Raw genomic sequence first — 12,786 nt, 5'->3', positions numbered from 1 at the left:
GCGACCGATCGGTAGCAGTCTGGAGTAGCCAGCTTCCACAGTGCAATCACCACGTGCTTCTCCAACGACAGGGCAGCTTTCATTCTCGTGTCCTTGCACCGCAGGGCTGGGGCAAGCTCATCACACAGTCCCATGAATGTTGCTTTCCTCATGCAATAGTTCTGCAGCCACTGCTCATCATCCCAGATGTGCATCATGATGCGATCTCACCACTCAGTGCTTGTTTCCTGAGCCCAAAAGCAGCGTTCCACTGTGGTCAGCACCTCCGTGAAAGCCACAAGCAATCTTATGTCATAGCTACTACGTGTGGTGAGATCAACATCACACTCCTCTTGACTTTGTAGTTTAAGGAATAACTCCCCTGCCACTCGTGACGTGTTGGTCAGAGTGAGCAGCATACTGGTCAGCAGTTCTGATCCATTCCTACAGCTTGAAAGAAGTGGAGCATGCAGTACACAAACTGTTGAAAGGCGGCGCCAAATGCGGACGGAAGCACAGGGATTGCTGGAATGTGAAACAATGCATCACTGGGCATTGGGACTGGACCCAGGATGCCCCGCAACCCCTTCCACCTTCCCACAAGTCTTAGCGGCAAAAGAGAAAAAGGTGCTCTGTGGGATAGCTGCCCAGAGTGCACCACTCCAAATAGCGCTGCAAGTGCCACAAGTGTGAACACCCTATTGTGCAGGCAACTGTCAAAGTGACCACACAACAGTGGTTTTCCTTCTGCGCTCTCTGAGTGGCATTGTAACTGCCAGTGCTGTAACTTTGCCAGTGTAGACGTGCCCTAAGGCTTCTCTTTTCCAAGCTGAAAAGTTCCAGTCTTATCAATCTGTCCTCATATGGAAGCTGTTCCAGACCTCAGTAATTTTTGTGGCCCTTTTCTTTACCTTTTCCAATGTCAGTGTGTCTTTTTTGAGATGGGACAACCAGATCTGCATGCAGTATTCAAGATGTGGGCCTACCATAGAGGCAATATAATATTTTCTGTTTTATTATCTGTCCCTTTCCTAATGATTCTCAGCATTCTGTTAGCTTTTTTGACTGCTGCTGCACATTGAGTGGGTGTTTTCAGAGAACTATCCCCAATGACTCCAAGACCTCTATCTTGAGTGGTAACAGCTAATTTAGACCCTATCATTTTATATGTATAGTTAGGATTATGTTTTCCAATGTGCATTACTTTGCATTTATCAACACTGAATTTCCTCTGCCATTTTGTTGCTGTGTTATAAAAACATATACATATAAATACCTTTTGGAATTTGAACATACATGGGGCCTGAATCTGATCTCACTTACTGTTTTAAATGGACTTACTCCTGATTTACATTATGGTGTAACTGTGATCAGAATCTAGCCCAGGTGTGTGTCCTTGGAGAGCTTTAAAAACACAGAGGGCAGTTTTGACCTGCACCCTAAAATCCATGGGGAACTAGTAGCGTTGAGGGTGAGCATGCTGTGATGCCATGTATTTCTAGATATGAACCGGGGGCAGCACTGTTCTGCATGTGCTGTCTTATTCTGTGATTGAGGTTGTTATGAGCACATCAGGCCATGCTCAACTCCCTCTGCTGGCTCCCAGCCAGTTTCAGATGCCAGTTTTAGGCCTTGGGCCTAATCTTTGACATATTAAATCATAAAGATCAGAATTCAACATATGAATCTCTGCAACAGTTGCACTCCTCTGCAGAGCTTAATTTGTAATGAAAGAGTTGCTGGGGCTCAAGCAATTTTTTTATATTCATAATTGACACAGCAAGCCCAGAGGTGCCTGGGTTCTGAACTGCCAAGCCCAGAAGTGTCGGGGCTCAGCCCTGGCAAGCCCTAGCACAAATTAAGCACTACTCCTCTGGGACCATGAAGATCATAAAGCCCATGATGAAGAGTCAGAGTTGGGGACAAAGTGTTCCTGATTTAGGGGATCTGACTTTGGTACAAATTTCCAGAGGTGATCAGTCAAATGCAGAGCTGACTGTCTTTAGGATTTGTTGCAAAACCTTCCTCTTTGAAAAAGCCTTTCCACCGTAGCAAGAATGACAGTGACAACATTCTACACAAACACCTTCTCCCACTAATCAAAACTCTCTAACCTTGTAACAAACAAGTCAACCAACAAAAAAACAAAACAAGAAGAAGTACCCCAAGCAGAGTTTTTCTCCAAAATGACAGGGGTACTGAAAGATTCTCCTCTCACCCAAGAGAAGCTCCTTTGTCTTTGAGACAGTTAGGTGAAGAAAGTGGAGACAAAGCCACAAATTTAATTAGGAAAGAGATGGAGAGAGGGTGGACAGAAAAGAGTCACTAATTTTGTGAGAAGGTACTGTATTTGTAATATCTGTGTAAATATGACACCACTTTGTAAAACAAAATCAGTAAGTCTTCATCTCTAAAACACAGAACCACTGAGAACCCTCCCATTTCCATGTTGTTAAAGTAACAAATAATTTTTCATTTTAATGTCTGTCACTCTCACATTCTAAAACAATTTGTATTTCCACAATGTTTGTGCATTTCCTCATTCATGTACATCCTCAACAATGATGACATGCCCCAGCTCCACTACTCTGAGCTAATCAGCTTCTTGTGTTATAATCAAAGGTGCTTAGCTCAGAGCTTAGTTCAGCAAAACCGCATCCAGTTTCCCTGAATTATTGGCTCACAGTTTTGTGGTGCATGAAAGCTAGATGTATAGTTCTGCAAATGCTGAATTCTCATATGTAAATATCAATACAGCAACAAAGATATGCATGCTCGTTCTCTTGAAGGTGTGAGCATAGCTGAAAAGCTACAACCATATTTTTCAGGTCAGCATTTCAGAATGTAAGAATAACAAAACGTCATTTTTATGTAAGGAAACTGGAAAATAAACCTAAATAAAACCCGGCACACCCTTCCTATGTGCAGTTAAGATTTTTAAAAATTATGTATTGATTTGTCTGCAATATTTTGTCACAATCTCAAAAAAAGATTAATTCAATTTTATGACTCAGTAGAAAAAAAAGTAATTGAAATTTCTTTTGGATTTCCCTTTTGTAAAAATATAAATAATAGAAATGCTAACAAATGCAACATATAGAGTATCTAGCTATATTAGTTTACAAGCACAAATTAACAATTACATAAACAAGTCCCAGAAAGTTGGTCAATAAAAATAATGAATCATGAATTTACTAATGCTAATAATATTTTCATTGAACCAATTAAAATGCACAGCAGGCTAGGGAAAGATAAAGTAGAACTCCACTCTGCAATAACTCTGTTCACTCACAGTTTTATTGCAGGTAGCCTAACTAACCATGCAGTTTGACATACAACTACAGTTTGTGAGATAGGAAAAAAGAGGCAAAGATTACTTCAACCATCTTGTTGTGACAAATGAAAATTCTAAGCTGTGAAGTCTCATTGTTTCGATGTAAAATGCAAGAGTCCCATGTAGACTAAACTATAGTAAAAATAGTAAATCAGTTATTTCACATAGTCAGCACAATCTGCTGGTCTGTTCTGTAAGAGATTCTGTTCTTTGGAAAAAGAACAGGAGTACTTGTGGCACCTTAGAGACTAACAAATTTATTTGAGCATAAGCTTTCATGAGCTACGATGAAGTGAGCTGTAGCTCATGAAAGCTTATGCTCAAATAAATTTGTTAGTCTCTAAGGTGCCACAAGTACTCCTGTTCTTTTTGCGGATACAGACTAACACGGCTGCTACTCTGAAACCTGTACTTTGGAACTTTGTGTTTTCCCCCAGATACTCTGCTGTTCTTGCATGTGATCTCTCAAATGTGCTGCTTCAGAATGTGGAGTTATTTTATGTAATTTTATGGTCCCCAGGCGATACTTATTGAATTCATAGAGCATCTCATGAGTAATCCGTCTGGTGATCACAGAATCATGCAGCAAAACTTCCCTCCTCTCCACCTTCAATCAAAATGGTTTGTTGCATCTCTCTCTAATTGGATACCCCAGATGCATATAAATACTGTACTGTACTCTAGCTAATGATGAACTGTTCTGCAGCAATCAAAATAACTCCGGGAAGACTCATTTTTTAATTTATAAAATGCATGCCGTTCCCAATCTTAGGGAGTATGGACAATATTTAATAAACACCTACAATTGTGTTTGTTTTAGATTTCTAGAAATGTCTTTGATTTGTTTTCTATATTGATTTTTCACATCACAGCTTATTAACTCATGACAACTTAGCTGATGGCAGAGAAGCATAAGTGTGCAGAAGTATCATTAATACCTCCTTATACATACTTAGGCTCCAAATCCGCAGGGTATATGCAAAGGATTTTCAGAATCTCTCAGCATTGTCCTAACCCTGGTCCCGTTGACTCCAGTAGGAGCAGAGTTTGGCAAACACTGCATGCTTTTGAAAGAACAACCTTTACCTAAGCCTGCCTTGAGGTTGTAAATAGTCCCATTGACTTCAATGGGACCGCCTACCAAATACCTTCCTAAATGGTGGTGTAATGCTTGTTTTTCTGCCATCTAATCCAACCAGAGCTTCTCCTATCCAAAGGTCAAATGTCCAGGTAACATGCACAATGAAAGCTGGTTAGTATTGTTGGGGACACTGGGGCATGGCCACTAGGTAACTCGAGGGGATAAAAGACCACGAGTGTCAATGAAGCCCCCTCGCACTAGGCCCAAGTGTCCTTGGCCCCCCCTCCCGCCTGGAGGCACTCGCAGCAGCTATGCGTACTAGGCCCAAGTGTCCCTGGACCCCCCGCTTGGAGGCACTCGCAGCAGTTATGCTGAGGATTTGCAACAATATGTTGCAGAGTCAGACTGCCTGAAACTAAACAAGGCCAAACAGGGCAAATATAAAAAAAACAATGCTAAATAAAGCAGCTTTATGTATAGTTTAACAAATAATACAAAAAACAAGGAAACTAGCTGGTAACTGGATTGGCTGGCTATATGGATACTTAGGGCAGCTTGCTATTAAATAAAAAGAAAAGGAGTACTTGTGGCACCTTAGAGACTAACCAATTTATTTGAGCATAAGCTTTCGTGAGCTACAGCTCACTTCATCGGATGCATACTGTGGAAACTGCAGAAGACATTATATACACAGAGACCATGAAACAATACCTCCTCCCACCCCACTCTCCTGCTGGTAATAGCTTATCTAAAGTGATCACTCTCCTTACAATGTGTATGATAATCAAGTTGGGCCATTTCCAGCACAAATCCAGGTTTTCTCACCCTCCACCCCCCCACACACAAACTCACTCTCCTGCTGGTAATAGCCCATCCAAAGTGACCACTCTCCTTACAATGTGTATGAAAATCAAGGTGGGCCATTTCCAGCACAAATCCAGGTTTTCTCACCCCCCACCCCTATACACACACAAACTCACTCTCCTGCTGGTAATAGTTCATCCAAAGTGACCACTCTCCCTACAATGTGCATGATGTCTTCTGCAGTTTCCACAGTATGCATCCGATGAAGTGAGCTCTAGCTCACGAAAGCTTATGCTCAAATAAATTGGTTAGTCTCTAAGGTGCCACAAGTACTCCTTTTCTTTTTGCGAATACAGACTAACACGGCTGTTACTCTGAAACTTGCTATTAAATAAGTATGCTAAAAAGAAAATGTATAAAAGCCTGTGTAACTTCCTGCTCTGTGTGCAGGATTTGAGATTCTATTCTCCCTGTACCTTTTTGCAGCTGCAAATAAACATTTCTGCTTCTCCACCCCGTTGTGATTATTGGGTGACGCACACCAGGTAACGAACCCCGCTGTTGTTTTGCCTCTCAGCACTGGGTGCTGGCAACAGCATTATGGGGGAAGATGATTTGAAGGTTAAAATTAGAGCCACAAGATAACCCAGGAGAGTGGGATAATTGATTGTTTAGATAGCAAAGGTTCATAAGGGAAAGCCCTGCTGCATCTGTGTTCAGAGCCTTGTCCTGTAAGGTCCTGAGCATCCTCAACTCTCCTTTGTATCACATCTCAGGGCTTTTAGGGAAAGTGTTCCTAAAATGCCAATCCAAGTAACACACTTGACAACAAATCCGATAGCCCCAAAAATGTTGGGGAAAAAAGATGAATTGCATTCTTTGAGGGTGTCAGAAGGCAGGTGGGCAAGGGAGACCCAGTGGATACAGTGTACTTGGACTTTCAGAAAGCCTTTGACAAGGTCCCACACCAAAAGCTCTTAAACAAAGTAAGCAATCAAGGGTTAAGAGGAAAGTATATGGTTAAAAGATTGGAAACAAAGGGTAGGAATAAATGGATAGTTTTCACAGTGGAGAGATGTAAATAGCAGGGTCCCCCCAGGATCTATACTGGCACCTGTGCCATTCAACATATTCATTAATGATCTGGAAAAGGAGGTAAACAGTGAGGTGGGAAAGTTTATAGACGATACTAAATTGCTCAAGATAGTTAAGTCCAAAATTGACTGCAAAGAGTTACAGAGGAATCTCCCAAAAGTAGGTGACTGGGCAACAAAATGGCAGATAAACTTCAATGTTGATAAGTGCAAAGTAATGCACACTGGAAAAAATAATCCCAATGATACATACAAAATGATGGGGTATAAATTAAGTGTTTTCCCTCAAAAAGGAGATCTTTGAGTCACTGTGGATAGTTTGATGAAAACATCTGCTCAGAGTGCAGCAGCAGTCAAAAAAGCCAACAATGTTAGGAACCATAAAGAACAGGAAAGATAATAAGACAGAAAATATCATAATGCCACTGTGTAAATCTTTGATATGGTCACACCTTGAATACTGCATGCAGTTTTGGTCACCTCATCTCAGAAAGATAATTAGAATTGGAAAAGGTACAGAAAGGGCCAACAAAAATGATTGGGGTATGGTACAGCTTCCATACGAGGAGAGATTAAAAAGATGGGGACTTTTCAATGCAGAAAAGAGATGACAAAGGGGGGATATGATAGAGGTCTATAAAATCATGATTGGTGTGGAGAAAGTGAATAATGAAGTGTTATTTACCTCTTCACATAACTCAAGAACCAGGGGTCAACAAATGAAATTAATAGGCAGCAAGTTTAAAACAAGCACAAGGAAGTACTTATTCACACAACGAACAGTCAGTCTGTGGAACTCATTGCCAGGGGATATAGTAAAGGCCAAGACTATTAACAGAGTTCAAAAAAGAACTGGATAAGTTCCTGGCGGATGGGTCTGTCAATGGGTATTAGCCAAGATGGTTAGGGATACAACCCCATGCACCAGGTGTCCCTAAACCTCTGATAGCCAGAAATTGGGACTGGATGACAGCGGATATATCACTCAATAACTGTCCTGTTCTGTTCATTCCACTTGCCACTGTCGGAAGACAGGATACTGGGCTAGGTGGACCATTGGTCTGACCCAGTATGGCCATCCATTCTTATGAAACATCTGAATTCCACTTAAGCTCCAGCCCTGGGAGGCACAGAGCACCCTCAATTCCCATATCAATTTATCAGAGCTGAAGGCACTCCGTACTTTGAAAGATTGGGCACTACATTTACCTCTCTCTCTCTCTCTCTCTCTCTCTCTCTCACTCACAGTAACAAGATTTACAATGATTTATATCCTGTATCATTTGTATTGTATTTCAGTTTCATCATTTCTGCTCAATTAACAAACAGGACACGAGTTTGAAATGTGTTGATATAACTAGTGAGTAAATGAAGGTCTAGCTGGCTTTTCTGACCTAGAAAATAAGTTAAGCAGATGTAGTAGGCTTCATATTTTGTGATTTTCACCTATTTTTAATTAATATATTTACTAAGCATTAAATATTATGCCTTGTTAGTAGTAATAAGAGTGTTTCCAAATCACAGACACATGCATAATTGCATCTAAACAGGTCATGGATTAACTGCAGTAAAGGAAAAAGCAGGGGCCACTCTAAGAATTCATAATGCGAGTTCAACATCTTCAGAAGGAGCACAACCTGCCACAATTGAGAGCGAAACACCAGGGATCATAAGTAAGTAGCTTATTAGTCCAAGTTGAATGGAACTTTCTGACAAATTGTCAAATGTATACAATTTAGGAAATAAAAGATTTTGGTGACAGAATCCAGTTCATTGTGATTTGTTGAAGATAACACAGTGTTGAAGATGCATTGTGCCTGGCTCTTTTTCATTTTATTAGATTCCAACGATGTCCCAGACCAGAGCTCTGTTGGGGCTTCACCCTCTTCTCCTTCATCTGGATCTCGTGGGATGCTGTCAACAATCACTAATGCTGTACAGAACACAGTGAGTAACTCAAATGTGTCTTGTCTTCTCAAGTTCTCCTTCATGCCCTCTAATTGCAAGTCATATTTGAAGACGAGGGTTTGGGAGTTGTGTGACTGAAAAACAGTGTTTGAACCACAGATCTACAATGACACTTTTATGCAAAAATAATTAGCTCAATATAAAATTTCAGGTATATCAAAGAAAGTAACCAATTTAGGCTACACCTACACTGCGAGCTAGGGGTGTGATTCCCAGCTTGCCTGCACATACTCATGCTAGCTCGATGAGAGCTAGTGCATCTATAAACAATAGCATAACTGTAGTAGCACGGGCAGTAACAGCAGAGGCTCAGCTTAGCAATGCTGAGACATACCCATGAAGTTCAGGTGAGTTTGTATTCAGCCTGGTTTTGAACCATGCCACTGCATCTTGCTGCCCATGCTACTATGGCTCTCTACTGTTTATACTCGCGCTGGCTCTCATTGAGCTAGCACGAGTATGTGTATGTGAGCTGGGAATCACATAGCTAGCTCAAAGTGTAGACATGGCCTTTGAGTGAACATTTGGGACTAGACTTAGTTTTAAAAAAATTCTGGCAGCTGCACTGTGTATGTCTATGCAAAGCCTTGGGAGTCATGTGGAGGTGTGGTGCTCTCATGTGATTTTTATTAAAATCAAGTCCTTCGTGATTAACTTTGAGAGGAGGGTTTCTGATATTTTCCTGGCAGATAAAACAAAACAATCCTACATTTGCTTGGTTCAAGACTTTTACTAAATGATTCCTTTTCTTCTCTACCCTGGCCTCTCCCTCTTTGCCTAGTCTCACATCTCAAACTGTCTCTTTGACACTGCTCTCTGGATATCTTGGTGCCATCTCAAACTCAACATGGCAAAATTTGAGCTATCTATTCATCTTTCCTCCCTTATCCATTATTACTATTGTCCTCTCCATATTCCTTGTCATCCAGGCTCAAAACCTAAGCATTGCGTTTCACTCTCTTCTTCCCTCTCCTCCCCTGTATCCCCGCTTTTGCCTAATCCTGTTGCTTCTTCCAGTTTACCGTCTCCAGTGTCCATCCACATCTTGCCTTGTTCCTTTCAGTGTGTATACAATGTTACCACTACAGTCATTTTCCTTTGAACTCTTTTGCATGGTGCTCTAACATGGGGTTGCAGAAAATTGCAGGCAGCATCTAGGAAGCATAGGTGGCAGGGTTTCCCTTGTGAAAAACTGGTGAGGGTGATGTTCCATTACAATGACTGTCCAGCTCATTCGAAGCATAGCTTTGCTCTAATGTCAAGGATTCTGGGAACATGGGAAGACTGCCATTGACCACTCCTTGAGGGCTGCAATGAGAGTCACAGAGTCAGTGAGGTTGTTGCTACCCACGATTTGCTGGTGGTGGGTTTGGGTGAGACTGCCTGAGCTCTGTGGGGAGGCCAGTCTGCATGTGGGAGAATTAGGAGGGTGAGCTGGAAAGTGAGAGCTGTCCACGTGGGTGGTGAAGGCCATCATGGTAACAAATGGTAACAAATGGTATCAAGGTACCAAATGGTATCAAGAAGAAAAAGAGGAGTTCAGGTTCCTCATGGTAATGTAGTGACTCCTGCCTATTGTTGAAGAAAGTTTCCTTCAGTGTTCTAATCGGAGAACAAAGGCAGTCTTGACTGCTGAGACCTCTGTAAAGTTTTCCATGTTCAGCTCCTCATTTGAGAAGCTGCCAAACATAGAGTCTAGGCTAAAGACAGAACAGTTAGCCAGTGTAGGTTCTTCTTCCATGTAGCTGAACCAATGAGAGAGGTGAATAAAGCTGATGAGAGGACAGAGGATCAATGGTTTCATTTGAGAGAATCTCCCATGTAGCAGTTCTTTGCAGCTGTCAAATGAAAAAAAAAAATCAGTTCCATGAGTGAGGTGAGCTCCTCTCATAAGGGTCCTTAACTTCAAAGGAACCTTTTGTACCTAAGATTTGCACTTACCCGCTGCATGCCGTTTACAGGAAAAGATGAGTCATCCATGTATACAAAGCAAATATGGCTTTATTCTCTGATTAGTATTATTTAATTTATTAAGAGAATTGCTATTGGACATATTTCTTATTGACTTCAAGCTATGAAATGTCATTCAAAATAAGTTAATTATAAAGCCTTTGTATAGTACTTTTTCTCCAGGAACATGGATTCAAAGCAAAGTGAGATGATTGATGAAGTCATAAATCCTATTATTAGTACGGGTGGAGAAACTTTAGGAAATTAAAAATTCAAAGTCCGCATCAGCAGTATCAATGTTTTTTACAATTTCTTATTAACTTAAAGTGTAAAGAAAATAACCACACTGCATTGTTTTATGTACAGGGAAAAAGTGTTTTGACTGGTGGTCTAGATGCTTTGGAATTTATCGGCAAGAAAACCATGAATGTCCTGGCAGAAAGTGATCCTGGATTTAAGAGAACCAAAATACTGATGGAAAGAACAGTTTCCTTATCTCAGGTTAGACTGCTTCAAACCTGTTTTGTTAGTGCAGTTGCAGATTACTGAGCCAGAATTTCATTCACATCAGTGGTAGGGTTAATTTAGGATAGTTAAATCTATGCAAATAAAAATTATGCATTGTGTCAGCTCCGCTTTGTTCTCTGCAGGACTGCAAAGTAACGTATTTTGTAAAATCAGCGCTTGCATATAAGCAAGGATGTGCAATTACCGATTTTCATAAGATACTGTGTCAGGTGATAAACACTGTACTCTGGATAAGTGATCAAATGTTTTCATGATAGTTATAAATCTTGCATTCACACCAATACATACATAGTTGTAGTGGTTTCCTGGGGAATGAGTAATAGTGAAATGTAACATTCATTTTATTGGAAAAAAAATTAAAGCAGTAAAAAGTTATTACTTTTATTCTTTTAAATTAATGCTGTCATCTAGGGAAACAGGATACTCAACAGCAATGCACCATGCCCTCACTATATGAGTCAAAGACACATGATTTGTGTCTTCAAAGATTCAGAGACCTTGTAACAGTATAATCTGAATATAATCATTGCAAGTACCAGTTACTTTAGCTCTCCAGGTACAGATGTTCAGTAACTGCTTACTACTTTTGCTAGCTGCAATAGAATTTCATCAATAAACAGTGTTTGTGTGTGTGTATTAATAAACACAGATAGACCGAGGTAGCATAAAATCTCTAGTGTATGTAGTAAGGTTAAGGGAAATCCTATAGCAGTAGACATTAAAAGGAAGCCTTTATATTACCACAGTATTTTCCTTTTTGTAGAATGTAATATTGCAGTGAGATATTTTTCTCTCAGTAAAATGTTTCATTTTTAACATCTACCACTTTAAGCAGAAACAGAATGATACTGTTAGAGCAGATCAAAAGCAAACTAATTCGTACTAAGCAAATTACATAATTATACACTTTACCTATATCTACTTGAGCAGTGCTCCAAATGGCCATTACTGTTAAACAAGAAATATGTATAGCCATAAAATACTACAGCCCCAATACTGCAGTTGAAGTTTCTAAGTGGATCTGATTGCAAGATCACAGCTTAGTTTTGGGTAATGTGTTTCTTGTAAAGCATTCCAAGGCACTTCACAATCTAATATTGCAACTCTGGTAATAAAGGGGACTCTCTCAAGTAGTGTAGACTCAATATTTGATCTGACTGAAAATTTATGATCTGAAGAAAGTCATCTAAATTGTAAGAACCAGTTTTTCAAACACTGGACTACAGCTGCGTCTGCAAAAAATAAACATCTACATGAAACCAGCTAATTGCATGAGCAGGTATATGTTAATACATTCGGTTAAGTGATGGCATGTCCATCCTATTCTGGACTGCACTTAAGGAGATACTTAAAGTTAAGCATGTGCTTAAGTGTGGTCCTGAACTGGGGCCTAAATAGGCAAGGGAGAAAGGAAGTGTTAAATGGAGGTTATAAGAGGTGGGAAAATGTGGCAGAGAAAGGTAAAGTGATTGCCTAGGTTCACACGGAAAGTTGTAGAATAACTGAACCCAGTTCTCCTGAGTCCCAGTCCACTGCTTCCTTTTAATGTAATTTGTGCATGCAAAATTTAGGTATGAAGAATTGTGTATGCAGTATTGAAAATGGGGCTCATTTGAAAATCCGACCCAATATACTTCGTACGTCTAATGAATACTTGAATGCCATGTCATACCAAATTGAAATAGGAAATAGTGCAAACATGGTAGAGCTAGATATTTCATTCTTGTGCAGAGGAACAGGAGAAGGCCAAAGTGCCACATAAGCGTTAAATGTCAAAATAGGCGTAAGTGGTGGATAGGCTTTGGATAGGTTGAAATTTAACTCATAAATGCAGTGAAAAATGTGTACAAGAGGCCATTTCTCCTTACGCAACCTTCTGTATTAAGAGAGTACTCCATAATATCTCCAAATGTATGGAGTACAGTTCTGATCCTCTTTTATTACAAAAGCCTACCTTCATTAAGCAAATGATTTTTGTGGGTCCAAAGGTCATTTACGGCAGGTTTCACTATATATTGAAAATACTTCATGTGGGTAGGAACCCTGGA

The 12,786-nt window shown here is 40.3% G+C and overlaps 1 protein-coding gene across 3 annotated transcripts in view; it reads left to right on the top strand.

The window, feature by feature from the left end:
• Positions 1 to 12,786, top strand: part of FAM114A1 (family with sequence similarity 114 member A1) — a 72,168-nt gene that overhangs the window by 29,284 nt on the left and 30,098 nt on the right. For all 3 annotated transcript variants that reach the window (XM_048848589.2, XM_048848588.2, XM_048848587.2), the window contains 3 exons: positions 7,843 to 7,965; positions 8,133 to 8,239; positions 10,577 to 10,711. In XM_048848589.2, the coding sequence (XP_048704546.2) occupies positions 7,843 to 7,965; positions 8,133 to 8,239; positions 10,577 to 10,711 (365 nt within the window). The remainder of the gene's footprint in view (positions 1 to 7,842; positions 7,966 to 8,132; positions 8,240 to 10,576; positions 10,712 to 12,786) is intronic.

The sequence above is a fragment of the Caretta caretta genome, chromosome 4 (assembly GCF_965140235.1).
Source record: "Caretta caretta isolate rCarCar2 chromosome 4, rCarCar1.hap1, whole genome shotgun sequence".
In the NCBI taxonomy this organism is placed as follows: Eukaryota; Metazoa; Chordata; order Testudines; family Cheloniidae; genus Caretta; species Caretta caretta.
Note: the sequence above shows the minus strand (reverse complement) of the source record. Positions and strands in the feature narration are given on the sequence as shown.